Source organism: Rhinolophus sinicus, linkage group LG02 (genome assembly GCF_036562045.2).
Source record: "Rhinolophus sinicus isolate RSC01 linkage group LG02, ASM3656204v1, whole genome shotgun sequence".
Taxonomy (NCBI): Eukaryota; Metazoa; Chordata; class Mammalia; order Chiroptera; family Rhinolophidae; genus Rhinolophus; species Rhinolophus sinicus.
The window spans coordinates 107,874,416-107,893,546 of record NC_133752.1 but is presented as its reverse complement, the minus strand read 5'-3'; the positions used below and the strand labels follow the sequence as shown (position 1 = coordinate 107,893,546).

The 19,131-nt window shown below is 49.0% G+C and overlaps 1 protein-coding gene across 8 annotated transcripts in view; it reads right to left on the bottom strand.

The window, feature by feature from the left end:
• Nucleotides 1-19,131, bottom strand: part of LARP4B (La ribonucleoprotein 4B) — a 74,404-nt gene that overhangs the window by 4,034 nt on the left and 51,239 nt on the right. For 3 of the 8 annotated variants that reach the window (XM_074325062.1, XM_074325061.1, XM_074325059.1), the window contains 9 exons: nt 15,822-15,932; nt 14,810-14,863; nt 14,515-14,724; nt 12,299-12,405; nt 11,573-11,824; nt 7,467-7,512; nt 2,709-2,993; nt 395-519; nt 202-310 (listed from right to left, as the gene is read on the bottom strand). In XM_074325062.1, the coding sequence (XP_074181163.1) occupies nt 202-310; nt 395-519; nt 2,709-2,993; nt 7,467-7,512; nt 11,573-11,824; nt 12,299-12,405; nt 14,515-14,724; nt 14,810-14,863; nt 15,822-15,932 (1,299 nt within the window). The remainder of the gene's footprint in view (nt 1-201; nt 311-394; nt 520-2,708; nt 2,994-7,466; nt 7,513-11,572; nt 11,825-12,298; nt 12,406-14,514; nt 14,725-14,809; nt 14,864-15,821; nt 15,933-19,131) is intronic. The other 5 variants (XM_019718064.2, XM_019718063.2, XM_019718061.2 and 2 more) reach the window with 3 other exon arrangements.

The following is a 19,131-nucleotide window of genomic DNA, read 5'->3' as shown; positions in this document are numbered from 1 at the left end:
CTGGAGTCTCGTGACTACTCAAAAGGACAACCTCGCTTGACTGACACTGACACGGAGAGCCCAGGGCTGCGGCAGCAGAAGTGACCGGGCACTGGCAGAATCACTGAGATGCCCAGGCGACTGGCAAGGTGCACACGCGAATGCCCGCCTGCGGCTGGCCCAAGGGAGCCGCTTCCTCCCACCGGGCGCCCTGGTACCTACCGGGCTGACACCGTTCACCTGCACCGATTTACTGGCAGTGGCAGTCGGGGCGGAAGGGAGTCTGTCCGCACTTGGCGCTTCCCTTGGCTTCTCCACCACCTTGGGGTCCCTGTGAGAAGGCCATCGACATGTGAGTGTCCCACTCATCAGCCATCCCAGAGCATCAGGAGGCAGCAGCAGGACGGGTACTTACTCGGGCAGGTGGGCGGGGGAAGGGGCACGCTCGTGGGCCGCCGACAGGGTGCAGGGGGCCGGTCCCAGGGGCTCCCTGGGGGTCGCTGAGGGAAGAGTGCTCACACCAGCGTCTGTGCTGAGGCTCTGAAAACAATGGGAGTCACAGTTTTATGGTTGGGGAGAGCAGCGTGCATCACACATGTCACTATGATCTACAACATGGCAACGACGGTGCTGACCGCCGGCCCGTCCTCCTCTGCAGGCCCTGGGGCGCCGAGTGGGCAGAATGCCAGCACGCCAGCAGGAAACGGCCCAGGTCTGTCCTCCCTGCAATCATAGCCGTGGGCCTGCTTCTGTGCTCCCATTCTATTATCTGCAAGCTGGTTTTCCCAGAGGAACAACTGTCAAAACCATCTATTCACCCGACACCCACTCCAGTGCCCCGCACAGCCTGGCACAGAGCAGACATGCAGATATCCACTAAATGTGGAATTCCACACAATCAACGAAAGCCAGAACTACCGACACCTCCAAACTGGCAAAGTTAGGAGTGTCTTGAGGTGGGTGGCAGGTGCTAACAGCGTCCCCACCTGAATTGACACACCACTTCTGGAAGCAATGTGTTAACTTTCCCAATTCCACAGGGGAGGAAACTGAGCTCAGAATGTTTAAGTTAATCATGTGTGGCCACGAGGCAGAGACTTGACACCCGATGTCCCCACTCAAGTCACCGACCCCGAACACAGTGACAGCTCATGCATGCGCCGTCTTCTTTATGACATATAAGTAACAAAAATGGCAGGAAAGCAAATAAATAATTGGAATGAGACTGAGTGCAAAATGACAATATTCTTAAAATTTTACTTTTCAAAGCAAACAGCTCAGAAGTGAACCGGAGAGCTGCTGGGGGAGACCAGTACCACCTACCATGTTTCCCCGAAAGTAAGACCTAGCCAGACAATTAGATCTATTGTGTCTTTTGGAGCAAAACTTAATACAAGACCCGGTATTATATTATAATATTATATTATAATTAATATTATAATTATATATTGTTATATTATATTATACCCGGTGTTATATTATTTATATTATGTTGTATTATATTATATTAACCCAGTCTTATATAGTGTATTAGACCTGGTCTTACAGTAAAATAAGACCAGGTCTTATGTTAATTTTTGCTCCAAAAGGCGCATTAGAGCTGATTGCCTGGCTAGATCTTATTTTCGGGGAAACACGGCACAGCCCTCAGGGGAGACAGCCCTCAGCAGGGACAGCCCTCAGCAGGGACCCACACGTGCCGCCCCGAGAGGCAGCACCTACACGAGTTTCTGCTCCAGGTGATAGAAACATGGGCTGGGGGCCGACACCTGGCAGGACAGGGACCCCACACTCCTGCACAGCCGCCTCTCCCATCCCTGCCAGCCCTGCAGAAGCTGCTACACCAAGAAGCAGTGACACAGGCGGGGACCTGGCCATGGAACCAGGCTGACTTTAGAGATTAGCAATTCTTTCTCCAAAAGAAATTTTACAGACACTGAAAATGTAAAAAGCAGTAGTTGCTGTTTTTAAAGAGCACGGAGGCTAGCTTGTTCTGCCCACCGCTGGGGGGAGTAAAGTCAGTCTGAAAACTAGAATTCATGACCTTTAAAATGCACTGACTCTCTCACATCACTCTATGAGACACTTATAACTCAGAAATGACTGCACCAGACAAGCCGAATTTAATGTGACTGCTACCACGGCCTTGCGGGTTACAAGCAGGAGCAGCAGGCACAGACCAGCACGAAGAGGCATGAACACGGGCTTTATAAAGCCCATATGAGCCCTGCCCAAGGTCCCTGAGTGCAGAGTCTGGGGGCGTCCTTCCTCACTCCGGAGGCTGGATGTTCACTCCTGGGAACTGGGGGTGGCAGCAGTGGATTTCCATGAGAAAAGACACAGGGGTTACTGCTGGCAGCAGCACACAGCCTGTGTACTGCGGTAACTGCAGCGGACCCCAGGAGCACTGGTAACCACCCCGGGGAGTGAGGCAGCTAGTAAGGCAGCCTAGAGTCCACCAAAAGCTGCTGGAATCATAGGAACGTTATCTCAGGCTTCTATGCTACTTCTGGCATAATTCAGATTTCTTTGCTTTAAATTCTGACTCATAAAATAAAAGGAGATCCCAAATAGCAACAATGAAAACGCAGCCTGAGTTTCTGGATGAGAAACTGTCTGCACTGCTCACTATGGCCCACATCTGTCTCTCTGACCTTGGCAGACAGGGAACTAAGAGACTACAGACTGGGTTCAACTCAAAATCTGTGTGGTCTCTGCAAATCACTTACCCTCTGAACCTCTTCCGAGTGGGGAAAAAGCCACGTGTGTAAAGAGCTCAGCCTACGGCCGGGCAGGAAGTCGGCACCCCGTGACGTTACTGAGCACTCGGCATGTGACATGGGTCTTACCCTCTCCTTGGACGAGCCTAGGAGCGAGCCCGACAGCCTGCTCTCAAACAAGTCGTCGGCCTTCAAGTGGCCCGCTGCACCGGGCAGCGGGGGGAAGTTGGATAGCCCCAACTCGAAGCTCGGGGATGGAGGCTTTGGTGGCGTCGGAGACTGAGTCTGACTCCTCTGAAAGAGAACAACATCGCAAAGTTGCACAAGTGTAGGCAGGATGGCGCTAAGACACACAGCAGAAGCAAGGCAGTCATCTATTCGCTAACTGGTTTCTGCATCTGTCTTAAAGAAAGAATAGGTAATCCGACCACACCAACACTTCGCCACCTAATCAGAGGTCCCTGATGAGGCGACTTCCACCACCAAGAGCAGAGCCCCTACCCTATAAAGCTTGGCCCTCACGGCTGCTGCTGGACACCGGCACACAAGCCGTGCGCACCTGCTTTCCTACCACCTGTCGCCCACACAGGCCAGGCAGGCCACAGTATGCAGCTGAGAGCAGCAAAGAGATACGCAAGGAAGATGATGCTGAACAACTGGCCCATGCTGTCAAAAAGGAGAGTAGCCCGAGTCTAGACATTAACCTGTTCATGTCCAGACAAGTTTCATGGTATCACAGAATATTTGTAATCTATGAGGTATGACAAAAAAAATACGGTGAATGTTTAAATTTAAAAAAAAAAAGTATTACAGTGAAAGACACATTGCCATTAATCCCCCTCAAAATATTCCCCCTCACTTCAAACACACTTATCCCATCATTCTTTGCACTTTCTGAAGCAGTTCTGGAAGTCCTCTTTCGTGAGTGTCTTTAGTTGTGCTCTTGTGGCTGCCTCGATCTGCTGAATCAATTCAAAACATTTACCTTTCATGGTCATTTTGATCTTGGGGAAGAGCCAGAAGTCGCACGGTGCCAGATCCGGTGAATAAAGTGGATGAGGACACACTGTTAATGGTTTTATTTGACAGAAATTGCTGTACCAGAAGCGATGTGTGACACAGAGACTTTCCGTTGTGGTCACAAAATATGGTGACTGCTGCTGCTGAGTGCCACCCAACGTAAAGGCAGGGATATTCAATATGGGAAGCGGCGTGTCGAACCTTAGTAACAGTGTGTGACAAGTTTCAACTTGTTTGGTGTGGTCAGTAGGGTGTGAGTCATGGTTGAGAGAAGGTGTGTTTTAAATTTAAAGTGTGCCGTAAATCATCTTCCATCATGACAATGCTCCGAGTCGCGTATCTCTTCTGGTACAGCAATTTCTGTCAAATACATTACGGTGTGTCCTCATCCACCTTATTCACCAGATTTGGCACTGTGTGACTTCTGGCTCTTCCCCAAAGTCAAAATGATTCAGGACATCGAGGCAGCCAGGACAGCGCAACTAAAAACACTCACGAAAGAGGACTTCCAGAACTGCTTCAGAAAGTGGCAAGAACGATGGGATAAGTGTGTTTGAAGTGAGGGGGAGTATTTTCAGGGGGAATTAATGACAATGTGTCTTTTACTAAAGTAAGTTTTATCTAATTTAAACATTCACTGTATTGTTTGATCACACCTCGTAAAAGAAATACAAGCCATAAAAGTCCACCATGGAAACACTTTGTATTTTTAATCACTGTGTAAAAAACATGGTATTGGGGACCAGCCCGGTAGCTCAGGCGGTTGGAGCTCCATGCTCCTAACTCCAAATGCTGCTGGTTCGATTCCCACATGGGCCAGTGGGCTCTCAACCACAAGGTTGCGGGTTCAACTCCTCCAGTCGTGCAAGGGATGGTGGGCTCCGCCCCCTGCAACTAAGATTGAACACGGCACCTTGAGCTGAGCTGCTTCCCGGATGGCTCAGTTGGTTGGAGTGCGGGCTCTCAACCACAAGGCTGCCAGTTCAATTCCTCGACTCCAGCAAGGGTTGGTGGGCTGTGCCCCCTGCAACTAAGATTGAACATGGCACCTTGAACAGAGCTGCCACTGAGCTCCTGGATGGCTCAGTTGGTTGGAGCGCGGGCTCTCAACCACAAGGTTGCCGGTTCGACTCCCGCAAGGGATGGTGGGCTGTGCCCCCTGCAACTAGCAGTGGCAACCGGACCTGGAGCTGAGCTGCGCCCTCCACAACTAAGACTGAAAGGACAACAACTTGACTTGGAAAAATGTCCTGAAAGTACACACTGTTCCCCAATAATGGCCTGTTCCCCTTCCCCAATAAAATCTTAAAAAAAAAAACAACAACCCATGGTATTGGATAAGAGATTATCACACTCCCTGACTTCAAGAAGGTAAACTGCAGAACAACATCCAACTGTAAACCATAAGCCGAAGATCGCAGGAGAAGGGCAGTGATATAATTTTACTAGAAAACTATAGTCAACCTGCTTCAATAAGCCGGAAGTCATTCTGTAGGTGTCCAATTCCTTGCCTGAAGCAGACAAGGAACAGGGAGAGGAAATGAGTCTGTACTGAGGTGGAACACAGGTATTCCTCTTGGCCACTCTGAATGCAATGCTCACATGGGGCTCACTTAATTTGGAACGGTTGACACTTACACCTACATATGCAGAAGCAGAACCCAGAGAAGGTCTGTTAGAAGTGAGGGGAGAGCAGACTGGAGATGGCTTGAGGCAGCCACACCACATCTCCTCTGGGCACCTGCCAATCCATCCTTCATTCTGGGCAGGTGCCCAAAGTCGAGCCTGACTGCTCAGTAACAGCCCTTGGAACAAAGCCTACACTATCCAGTAGTGGCCGTGCGGTGCTGTCTCCCAGCCACGCTGTCACCCAGTTCTATAACTATCTACGGGTTTCTGAGGTGAACCCAGCTTTTCAGAGCATTTCTAGGGAGAAAATCTACGAAATCTCGATATTTAGGAACAAAAATAACTGCCCAGATGTGGGAGTTACAAAATGACAGCACCTGCAGATGAGGTTTGATCTGTTTTTGTGTATTTTTCTCTTTTTTTAACATCTATTTTGTCACAATGAGGTCTGATGCTAACACTTTAAGATCTGACAGGCTTCAGGTGGGGTGGGCATGCTGCCCCTGGTACTATGGGCTTTATGGGGCCGATGCCCAAGTTTGTCACCATCCATGCATTTCTGAAGTCACAAGAATGTCCCAGGGGAACAACAGGTACACTCTCTTTACTAATTAGAACCATGTCATGTGCCTGGGCTTCTAGGTGGTTCCCAGGTAATCAGGAACACAAATCAAAATGAAACAGAAACAGCAATGAGAAAAAGTGTCACCTTTGAAGGTGACATGGTGAGCAATGGGAGTAATTCACATAAGGTAACTAGTATCTGAAGACAGATTCAAATGACAGTCTTGTTAGGCCAAACTTTACAGGAACTCATTAATTCTAACTGGAATCAGCCGACAGAAACTGCCTCACCGAAGGGTTCCCCAAGAACTAGACTAGGCTGACCAGTAAGGCAGAATTATGGGTGTCTGTTCACTGCTAATGTGTGCTTCCTAGGTCCCAAAGAAAATGCATTTCCTGTAACAAGACAGCACTCGATGGCTCAGGGGGCTGGACCTAAGGTTTTCCCAAGGTCTTCCCTGCCCCTCAGTGTGGAATGCATGCCACACCTGCCACTGCAGAAAATGCCCTTCCTTCCACTATGTCTCCCACATAAGCTAACTCTGCTAGGACACTCCATGTGCAAATACATCGTGTCTCGCTCACCAAACGCAGCAGAAGCACTGCGCAGAGGAGAAAGTGACATCCCATGTAGACAGGCCGCCTCACGCACCTACACCACATAGACCTACCCTGCAAGTTATGCAGGGGCAACAGCGCTTTCTGCACAGCGACGAGCTACTTCCTGCAAGGGAGAAGTTTATGCTGCCATCAAACCTAGTGAGCCAGCCATTTAAAATTACAGATAAGCCCCGTATAACAAGGCACTTCTATAACACGGTTCGAGAGTTGGGGAAAACCCTCGTAACAACATGGCATCCTAGAACACGGTTTCACTCTAACATGGTTTGAGAATTAGAGAAATCCCCGAACCACAAGGAATTTAATGAGAGCTTTTAAGAGCAAAAGATGTCTCATTCGAAATTAGGGAAATCCCCGAACAACACGGAATGCAATAAAAGCTTAGTAGTGATGACAAAGAAAACATTATTTAATACACATTAATACGTTAAACTTTTGGTGAAAATTACTTTAATAAAGATATTTCTCTTAATTACAAAAATATAATAGTATGTTGTTTTAATATTTGGAACCTAACCCCTTTTTTGTACTAGTTCTTTGTTTCGTATAACACGGATTTGCACAACATGGCACTTTTTAGGAACCTAACAAGTGTGTTACACAGGGGTTACCTGTATACTGCGTGTCACCCACACGGAGGAGTCCTGTGCACACCTGCACGTGGACAACACCAAGTGCAGTGTGCTCTTGGCTATACCTACTGCACAGCACATGCGTGTACCAGAGTTTCACTCAGGAAACCAACCGCCACCTCGTCCCCTTCAGCGCGGCAGGAATGTCACTTGTCACTTAATGGAGCTCAAGTTAAAAGCAAACCTCTTTTGAAAGACTCATTTCATCTGAACCTTTATTCGTATAATTATATCTCAAGTTTGCTTAATATAACCTAGATTTAAATGTCTTGTAACAATGACACAGGCTTCATGTACTCACTGTAAACTTCTCCTCCCTTTTCTTCCGGTAACCAAAGGAATTTTTCCTAGAAAAGAGGAAAACCAAAGACTGTTAATTTTCTCCCACTGTGAACATTTTTCACTGAACACATGTACGGTAAGAGAACAATATTCAATCTTTATAGCTTCGTAATCTCTTACAGATGACTTTCGATTCTCAAATCCCAACCTTAAGAAGTAAAAGCAACACAAACCAATTTAACAGCAAAGGACTAAAACTGATGTTTAGATAGGTAGATAAAAATAGAAAAACAAGCAAAAAGAAAAAACACAGTGAAAGAATTCAAGTGGCTATTTAGAATTTTGCTACATTGACCCTTGAACATCTGTTCAGTTGGAATGACAGGACACGTAAAACCTGACACTGAAGCACACAGGTGAACCGTTAGAGAAAGGTAATAAAATCAATCAGACTTACCGTCCAAATGCGAAGACCCCACCCAGTAGCCTGGCTGGCCTTCAGACCGTGGAGTCAACGGCCTGCGCGTGACCACCAAACACACGAGCATTTCTAACCTTCAACTACGGGGCCTGCCTAGCTGTTAGCTGTGAGCCTGGGGACCCAGGACCCGCAGGCAGCAGGACAGGGCTACACATTACAGCACACGATCACGCTGACCACCGCGGGCCCTGAGGACACTAAGACACTTCCCCTGCCCCACATGGGAGACACGGCCTAACAACTTACATACTGTTCCAATTTACAACTTCATTTTTATTTACTTGTCCCCTTGTCACTTCACCTAATGGGAAGACTCCCTGGGGGCCTTGTACTATATAAGCTGGAATTCAGAAATAATCTTGACAGATTCCTTGATTCCTTTTTTTAATAGAAAATCTGTAGACAGTCTTGCCCAAGAAGGCCCAACTAATTGGAATGAGCTTAGAGCCCTCGACTGTTTGCGGAGGATGCCCCCCAGGAGAAGCAGAGCAAACCACACACCTTCCGCTGTAGAATCAATTCCAAACATAGCTTCTGGCTTTCACCTGGCTCCCAGCAGAGACGAAATGCCCAACTACAGACATCTGTGACCATGGACCTGAGCTCCCTGTCATGATGGGGCGCTGAGCCACAGAGAGGGGGACACAAGCCCCAGCCCCAGCCGAAGCAGCACATCAGGCCCAGGCCCCAAAGTCCCTGCATCACCCCCTTGCTTTCCATCCACAGCTGCTGCCTTGTCGGGGAGCCCTCAGCACATTGACCATGGGAGTTCCAGACCTGGATTCCTCCTGTCCACGCAGTGCAACCGCCTCACCATCAGACCCCAGGCAGGAGCACCCCTAAAAGCCAGTGTGCAGGAGTCCCTCCCAGAGGCCAGAACTGCAGGCAACATATTTGCTGTCCAGGGTCTGGACATACACTGGACAAAGTATGAATTTACACTGGTTCTCAAGCAGGGGGGCTGAGGATATGGCTGGACAGAGCCCCACAAATACCAGGACTCAAAGTCTGGTGACAGAAGACCTTGGGAGGGGGCTTGTGGAGGGGACAGTGTGAGGCCTACGTGTTGAAGCCATCCACGTTAGAGAGACCCCTGGCAGCCTGGTGAAGAGGTGGCACCAGCCTCTTCGCTGTCACCCCAGGTGTGCAATAGGCACACTCGGGGCCCCTTCGTGCTGAGGCGAGCGTCTCTATCAGCCCGAGAGCACAGCCTGGACTGGGGTGCCAACCCTATCCCTCTGTCTGCCACACTTGGCAGCACCACGCAGCTGCCTTCACAGCCCGGGCCGCCCCCTCTGCACAGGAAGTAGCGTGCGCCCCCCACTCTGGGCAGCAGACTGGCTGAGCAGAGGTCAGCTGCAAGGCAGGGCCGGCAGCCTTCCCAGGACAACCCTGACACAGGGGAGGTGGCACACATGTCCAGGCACCAGAGCACCCCAGTACCCCCACAGCACAACTCTGAATTCCGCTGGTTTGGCGGACTTGGTCTCCAGGGCTGAGTGCTCTCACCTGGGGACAAAACTGACACAGCCGTCTACTCAGCTGGGTTCCTCCTGCCACGGAACCTGACTGGGTGACCGCTGCCAGAGGGTTGGGGAATCACCCATGTGCCAAGGGGGGTTCCCTGGGCTGCCTCATGTTGCTCCTTACACCCAGTGGACAAAGTCAATGGAGGACAAAACCAGAAAAGGGGGTGCTGGCGGGGGCACAGCCACTGTGGTCCAGGTCCTTCAGGACTACCAGCTGAAGAGCCCTGAGCGCCCCACACCTTGTGTGGAAAGAAAGGACACGTGAGGGACGGGGAAGGGACCAGCGGGGGGTACAACCAGGGCTCTCGGCCCAGCCTCCCAAGCTCTATGCACACAGGTCTCTGGCCCAGCGTCTCGCAGTTGTGGCCACAGTCCTCAGGGACGTACTATTTAGGTAGGAGTCTCCATGGCTCCTGGGCAAAGGCGTGAATTCGTCACTGCTGTCGAATTGGGACATCCAACTGCTGTGAAGGATTACATGTGTCTGAGTGGCCGGAGGGGGGCGGCACTGGCAAACCCCCTGCTGCCCTGCTTCACACAGACCCTTTACCCGTGTGACGCTGGCAGGTCTCCCCAGTGCCCGTGTTTGCATTGCCAGGACATTTCCTGCTGAACTTTCCCAACAGGAAGTGTTGCAGTGGGGGAGACCTGTCTTCCAGGTGACACTTTTCTTCGTTGTCCCTTTAGCCGTGTGGCAAACAAGGCCCTTCCTTAGGTCTGGCCTCAGTTCCATAGGCCCTGCTCCAAACCTCTTGGTCTGACAATCCCAAACTCTCCCGATGTCTCCCTACCCCACGGGTGGCAGCTGCTTCCCAAGGTCACTGCCTTTGCATTTCCTGTGTCCTCCACCTTTCAGCCCTTGAATGGCTGTTGAGCCAACTGTATAGCAAATTTCCTGATGCCATGCAGACCCATGCCAGCCCTGCAGCAAGCGTGCTGCCCTCAGCCATGCCGACCCTGCCTCGCACCCTCCAAGGCCGGGCCATATGGACTAACGCCGACGAGCCCCACGGACTGCTTCTGGGCCCCCCACACTCCAGCTGCACTGTGCCAGGAGAAGGGGCTCCAACATCAGCAGCGCCCACGTCAGTCACTGTGCTGCACACTGTGTGGAGCTTACAAGTGTGTCCACCTAAAGTGTGCCAAGTGGGTTTTTTAACAAAAAGCCTAGGAGGTTGACCTAGTTATCTGTCACTGGGATTTCCTTCCTGGTAGCCCGCATCGAACGAACCACTGAGAGAACGAACTGGGTAAAGCCGGGCTCAACGTGCCAAGCCCAAGCAGGACTGAATGCAGCCCCAGGACTCAGCTCCACCTCTGTAACCTCCCCTCTCTGCCCAGTGTAAGTGGCAGAAGGCAGGACAGCAAGCCGCAGCGAAGGCAAAGGGGCAGGTAATGACCACGGACACTGTGGGACCGAGGGTGCCACACTGAACACCTGGGGAAGAAAGTCCCCCTAAACGTGACCAACAGGCACCACTTAATCATGACCATTTTTGTTTATAACTATAGGACTAACGGAATTTGAACTCTTGTCTGCCTGGCTACACAAATCATTATCTGCCGACTGTGTGACTGCCAGCTGGAAAAGTAGCGAAGGTGGGGCAGAGCAGGGGGCCGCACGGCAGGCATGCGGGGGGTGGCGAGGGGGGCAAGGCTTCACAGACTGTGCAGGCTGCTATCTGTCCAAATCGAAATTCTCCACATATAACAACTGAGATCCAACGCAGTGCCACTCTATCTACACTTGTAACTGAACAATTTTATATTACAACAAAGATGACACCAGTTAGGTTTCTGCTCTAAAAGTAACCCCTCTGAGCAATTACCAGGGGTGCCAAAAAAAAATGTATACACATGACTTGTATTCATCTTTTGTTACTGGTATATATTGAGTATTACAATTTTAATCCAGTTTTTCCTTTCTTAAAATGTGTACACATTTTTTTGGCACCCTCTGTATATAAAACCTTTGATGGTCCACAGCTTTCAATTTGAATTTCTGTGATGTATTTGAAAATAATGCTTAGAAGACATACATAAATTAACAAACTTGGAAAACATTAACAGTTTATACGCATGCAGGCCCCATCAGCCCATGTCTGAGTGACTCACCTGCCTCTGCCTAAGCCGGGAGAGGACTCAAGGACACCCGGCTCCACCCGCGGGATCCCGGCGTCTCGCTTGGCGGAGGCCGGAGGGTTCTGTCCACGGGCCCTGGGCTGGCCTGTCTGCCTCGTTTGTGGGCTCCGGACACCATTCATCAAGCGGTCCGCAGTGAAGTTAAATATCGAAGGACTTTCTAGCAGCGCAGGTCCTCGGTCTGCACTGGGAATGGCATGGCGCAGATGGGATTTACCAGGATTCCTGCAAATGAGATGTCTGTCAAGGCAGTTATGAACGATCATGGCATATGAAATGAGCGCACTAACACAGGATTGTGTAAGTGATACAGGCTCTCTATGAGAAAAAGTAGGAAGAGCAGTTAGTGCCTGGCACGTCGGACAGCACTGCCACTGCACACCTGGCAGTGGCGTGTCACTTCCAGGTGCGTGGCAGGCATGCGGCTGCCCCGGAGCCTGTGTGCGGAGAGCCCGCCTGGTGTGCAGGCCCGCAGTACACCTGCCGGGTGAGGCTGCGCTGCAAGCAACCCTGTCCCTGCCGCTCATCACCAGTGCGACTGTCAGCCACTGCCGCTGCTCAGGCAACAGGACTCAGGCCGCGGTGAGGGAGGCCAAGGTCTAGCACATGTTGGTTCCTTGGCTTTCGAAGCACACAGTACAGCAGCGACCCCCCCAACACCTGGGGAAAAACAGCACTTTCACCACGCGTGGGACTTGCCTGCTTCTCGGAGGGTACTGTCTGAGTGAAGTCAGAGGCGATGTTGCGGGTTTGAAGGTTGGAGACGTGAACCCATTTATAAATCCAGTATTTGGAAATGGAGTCACCTAGATTCATTAAAAACAGACATGTCAAAAAGCTATAACCGTTCCAGATGGTGACCACTGCCTGAATCACAGCAAGCCCAGGCGGAGGCGGCTCACACAGCAGAGGGAAGCCTGATCCAGACCCCCGAACTTCTCGAGGTCCAGGGGCTCGCTCTGCTACACTGTAAACCAGCCCCCACTTATTCCCGAGGCGCCGGGGCACTGCAAACCACTCACCCCAATGCACGAAATGGAACCCCATAGCCTGAAAGAGGCAGACTACTTACAAGTGTGTCACTCGTGGCAGAACTAGGTTCTCTGTGTACTTTTACACAGAACTCGGCTCGGATCTAAGGCACCTGGCCAGCAACAATGATTTAACACAACTTGCTGAGGACTAAGAGGCACCATTATCTCATCACTCCTGCTCGAAATGACACGTGTGTTTTAGACCAAGCAAAAGGGCCGCACACACCAGACAAGGAACCGCCCCCAATGGCCAGGCAACTGATCCAGGGTCCCCGTGGACCCCACTCTGGACAGGAACAGGTGTGATTAGAGAAATTAGAAAAGCAACTCAATTCAAGAAATTAGAAAAGCAACTCGACTTGTCCTCGACTAAACTAAAGAGAACTCAAGCATGGCGGTTAGCCCCCTCTGGAGAAATTATTCAACACGAGTTTATGGACTCTCTACGGTTCTCCCATGATGTGTTAAATATATGGCTATTGGTACACTTTTACAGAAGGTAGTAAATACTTCAAAAAAGCAGTACATTTTCTTACCACTAGGATTCACTCAGAAGACACAGACACAACGTTGCACGTTAGCACGCGTCCGCACCGTCCTCCCACGGAGCGGAGCGGCTCCAGACTTCTGCGGGCTCTGAGCCATGAGGACCTCTCCTGACTCGTCTCTCCCCAGCTGTCCTGCCCACATCCCACAAGCCACACAGGCAACTCCACACATCTCGGCACATTTAAGAACCTGCAGGCAGAGCTTGCAGACCTCATCTGCCAGCCCCCACCCCAACTATGAGTTAGCCCAGAACACTCGTCCTCCACAGCTGGCCCAGGCGCCTCTGCGCACACTGCTCACCCATGCAGCTTCCTCCCCTTCCAGCCTCTCGGACTCGCTCCACTTAGGTGACGACACAACCCCCAATGAACCCCTAATTGTAACTTTCATGGCACTATGTCCCATTTTTGCAGTACCGCCCGCTTGACACACTGCCCTTCTTCAGGCCGCTCCTTCCTGGCCACGCACCTTCACATTCCAGTGCGGAACAGGCACCCACATCCAGCTGAGCCAACATGCCTTCTCGCAGCCTCACCCTTTTCAGTTACCAAGAGCCTCAGGTGACGTCCCCACACAGCTGATGGACCATCCCAACCTTCCCTGACATGGTCCACAGACATATCCTCCAAGTTTCTAACTCAATTCCTGCTTTCTGACCACAACCTTCCACACACTCTACCCTTCCGTCACTACGGTTCCAACTAAAGCTTGTTGGCAACCTGCAAACCTCCCGTTCCCAAGCGGAGCCGAGTGACCACTTCTTTCCCTGCCATAGATTAGCCCTGATTCTCATACCCACTCCATCCCACTCACGCCGGGGTTCACCCGATCTAATATCTGCACTTAGCAGAGCTGGAGAAAAAAAACTGGATCCATCACAAATCTATGAATTCCAACCAGAGGCCTCAGCACAGGCCCAAATCTGTAAAGCATACTCATGCTGGTGTGAGAAATAAAACTTACAGGGCGGTGCGTCTTCTACTTATCCTCGACTATATGAAACGCCGTTCTCCTTCCCTCCCCTCTGTGCTCACAGCACCCTGGACAACCGGAGCTCGCATCACACTGTTTTACTAGGGACACACAGCTCAGGAAAGGGGGGCAAGCCAACTGGGCAAGGGTTCCCAGTGTTTGGTTTTTTTAGTGTACATGGCTCCACATTTATCTCCCAAATAAATGCGAAACCCACCCCAGAACCAGAAATTCTGTTTTTCTGCAGCAAACTACAGACATATGTGTCTCACCTACCACACAAAGACCTTTATTCTCAAAAGCACCCAGTGCAGCGTCCACAGCACAACCTGCAGTTACATAAGACAACACAGGACTCACCAAGGGCGGGTCGAGATAGCTGTGTGTTGCTGACCATGTCTGGGGGGCGACCAGGCTGTACAGAGGGAAGTGCTGCTGAGGGCTGTAGACGGGAGGTAAGTAAAAGGACGCTGTGTAGCGGTGCTGTGTGTAAAGGCTCATGTCCAGGGGCCGAAATCCATTCTTTGGCAGAAATGTGTTGATAGCTATTGCCTTTGCTTTTATCCGCGCCTGTGTGGACATATACAGTATGTGTCTGTTAGAATACTTCAGAATACTGCCTTGCAAAATAAAGTACACCAATGGTCTTGCTTACCTTAATTGGTTTTCCTTGAAAAGTTTTGACTTCTTCTCGCAGATATTTGTAAGCCTGAGGGCAAAATCATCCAAAATACCATTGTGTTAATCTTATAAATAAGATGAACTGACAGTTAACACCTCAAATAAGGAATTAATATAGTTACAATACAGAGGACAAGACCTATAACAGCGATTCCCAACCTGGGCCAGATTCCTTAAAGATACATGGCAAGAGCTACAGAATCTCTACCCAAAGTTGCGACAGACAACATGTGTACACATTTTGTAAGTATTGACAACACCATGAAAGCCTCCCTGCGACCACAGGCTAAGAATCCTGACCTAGGAGTTCCTAGGAAGAATCCCAGTTAGCAACGGGGATTACAGTTTGGGAAAGGAAAAGCCTAGGATCACAATAGTCAAAAGTCCTTATTCTTCCCCAGATCCTGCCCCATAACACTGAAGGCTCTGAGCCACCTGTTACCTGCTCTTCCAAGCCCGGCCCACCCCCACTTCCATCCAATTAAAGCCCATCTTTTAGCTTCTCGTTTCTCTCTTCTGAACACTCTGCAGGTTTTCTTAAGCTGCTGTCTCACCAGGGAGAGTCTTTCTTTAAGGGCAGGAGACCATCCTCATGCCTGCGCCTCCTCCCAGAGCCTTGATGCCCTTTCAAGTCGCTTATAACACACATGATGCCGAGTGAACGATAAGGTCAAGTTCAAATTTCCCCAAACACTTGCCAAATAGTACAACCTTTCTCTAGCCAGATACAAGAATAGAACTAATTTCCCTAGGCTGCTTGTCTTACACGTCCTTAGAAAATATTGTCACATGCTTTTCATACTGCTACAAAAACTGTCTACACAAACGCACTATTTAAGTTTGTACCACTTGATTTCCTCCGCACTTCACACTCAAACTTAACCCCTCTATATGATAGTACTCTCAATGCCCAAATTTAGTCCCACTATGTGCTAACTGTTAAGTATTGGTAAACTCTGTACTTCTTGGGGGGAGGGGGTGCTTACCTGCTGTGCATCAGCTTCTGTTTCAAATGTAATAAACCAATTATCATTATAGGCAAATTCACAGTTTATAAATTTTGGTAAATTATCTCCTTTAAATAGTGCTTCTACTTCCTATAGGAAATAGAAAGGTTAGAAATTAATTTGCAACCATGCCACCTTCTGTCCTCACCAAACAAAATTGATACATGTCCTTCAGGACAGACCCTTAGACACAGTCCAGCACCCTGGTACCTAGTAAATCTCTCCTTTAACACGGCTGAGGAAGGAGAGTGTGGCTTCCAGAACTGGGACCCCACTGCCACAACTTACTGACTGTTGTCTCTACTCCCAAGATACCATTAAGCTAAATCAATATGAAAATATCATTTCATTTTACCAGTGTGGGGGGGTACAATTTAAGAAATTTAAAAATTAGCTGGATTTTTGCTTTTGGCCAAGATTTACCCTTGCACTTGAAACAATTAAACACAAAACACAAAAGACACAGAATAACGGTTTTCAGACAGTGGACTCAGGCCATGTGGCACAGGTGAGCTCGAGAGTACCCAGCTCATGCCTGCAGTATGCCGGCCACAGGCCAGGAGGGCAACCACAGTCCGGTCCAGCCACTCCAGAGCCCTCAGGGGTCTTCCTTGGGCTAAGCAGGCAGCAAACAGCCACATGAAATGGTCAGAGGGAACAGCCTGGAGCTCACCGGGTGCCAGTGTCTTCCCACCAACCAGGGTGGGAAATGCTCCTAACACACAGGACACAGGAGAGCACACAGAGGGCACTGCCTCAGGCAGCATGGGACAATCAGCTCCAAAGGGCAGCTCTGCACCCACCGAACAAATACCCCTAAGGACCAAACTGCTCCCAAGTCAGTCAACTGAACCTCAGAACAAAGCTCAGAATATTCACAGCAAAACACAAAACATTCAGCACCCAATAAAGTCCAAAATGCCTGGCATCCATCCCAAGCTTATCAGATACGTAAAAAAAAAAAAAAAAAAGAAAGAAAGAAAGAAAGAAAGAAAGAAAGAAAGAAAGAAAGAAAGAAAGAAAGAAAGAAAATGAGAAAGATGACCTATAATGGGAAAAGTCAATCAAAATTAGACCCAGAAATGACAGAATTAGTAGCAAAGGAACTTAAAATAGTTATTGGATATATATTCTATATTCAAAACAGGTAAAGACTGAGCATGTTAAATAGAGAGAGAAGATTAAAATAAAAAGAAATAGGGGCCGGCCCGGTGGCTCAGGCGGTTGGAGCTCCGTGCTCCTAGCTCCGAAGGCTGCCAGTTCGATTCCCACATGGGCCAGTGGGCTCTCAACCACAAGGCTGCCAGTTCAATTCCTTGAGTCTTGCAAGGGATGGTGGGCAGTGCCCCCTTGCAACTAAGATTGAACACTGCACCTTGAGCTGAGCTGCTTCCCGGATGGCTCAGTTGGTTGGAGTGCGGGCTCTCAACCACAAGGTTGCCGGTTCAACTCCCGAAAGGGATGGTGGGCAGCGCCCCCTGCAACAAAGATTGAACACGGCACCTTGAGCTGAGCTGCTGCTGAGCTCCCTGATGGCTCAGTTGGTTGGAGCGCGTCCTCTCAACCACAAGGTTGACGGTTCGACTCCCGCATGGGATGGTGGGCTGCGCCCCCTACAACTAGCAACGGCAAATGGACATAGAGCTGAGCTGTGCCCTCCACAACTAAGATTGAAAGGACAACGTGAAAAAAAGTCCTGGAAGTACACACTGTTCCCCAATAAAGTCCTGTTCCCCTTTGCCAATAAAATCTAAAAATATAAAAATAAAAATAAAGATCTGGAAATGAAAAATACAATGTCTGAAATGAGAAATATGCTAAACAGGATTAACAGCTAGTTAGAGACCTATAGAAGAAGGGAGAAGAGAAAGAAATGAAGAAGAAAAACTTAGAAGCAGTGCGTCAGTAAGCTTCAAGTACAAGAAACTTGAAAGCAAATTTCCAGTTATAAACTGAGTAAATCCCAGAAATGTGATGTACAGCACAGACAACAGTCAGTAAGACCGCGGTGGCTTTGTACTAGCAGGTTACTAGATTTGCAGGGTCTCCTCGTAAGTACAGTGATGTCTAATCACTGTGTTGTACACCTGAAGCTAATGTAATACTACACGTCAGCTGTACTTCAACTAAAACAAGACTTTTCCAGAGGGAAAGCCGGGGTCGAGAGCGAGAGCAGAGTGGGAATGTGGCCCGCCGGAAGGTGGGAGGCCTCAGGCCCAGCCGCTGTCACAGTCCCTGCCCAGCAAGCTTTGGCCACTTTAATGGATCCACGCCACTGGGGGTCATTCGCCTTCTTTCCAGCACTGGAGTTTTTCACGCAGTGTTATAGTTCCTACACCAGGGGTTTGGAGAGCAGCGATAACTTATGCTTTAGTTTATTGGGTATAAAGCTCTGTCTCCACTGGACAAAGAGAACCAAGCGACACCATGAGATACGAACCTTGAGTTAAAAGTAGCGATTCTATGAAGTTCTGAGGTTGTGTTTCTTTGAGACAAAACTCTTCTATGCGTGGCAAAATGCTCAGGGTGTTCATGGAGAGTAGTTTAAATTAAGGAGTAGACTGTCACTTAAAAGAAACTTGAAAGCCACATCGAGGTGCACTGAAATCAAACTGCTTAAAGCCAATGATAAAAACTTCAGAGCAGCAAGAGAGGGGAAGACTCGGGACCCAGTGGGAGGGGACAGAGGGACAGATGCAGGCTGCCCTGCAGAGACAGCACACTCCAGCACAGGCTAGAGTGCCTTTCAGATACACAAAGGAAGACTCCTGGCAATCCGGAATTCTATACTCAGGGAAAATATCTTCCATAAATGAAGGGGAAACAAAGATTTTCTCGACCATATGAAAGCTGAAGAAATTCATTACCAGCAGACCTAATATTTAATAAGAAATATCAAAAGAAAATATTCAGGTAGAAATTATGCCAGGTAGAAGTCAAGATCTAGACAAACGAACGAAAAGCACTGTAAATAGTAAATATTAAATGCATTTTTCTTACTTTTAATCTCCTTAACAGACAATTGATTTGTTTAAAGCAAATGTAACAAAATGGCATGGGGTTAATGACTACGCAGAATTAAAACAGCAGAAAGGTCAGATGTGGAAAAATACCTTTGAAAGGCAAAAAGTATTATATAAAAGTAGTATTATATTAATTAAAGGCAGACTTTGATAAATTAAGGATGTCAATTATAAACCCTAAAACAACCACTAAAGCAAAACAAGACAAAGAATTATATAATATTTAATGAGCCAAAAAAAGGAGATAAAAACATTTAATCCAAAAG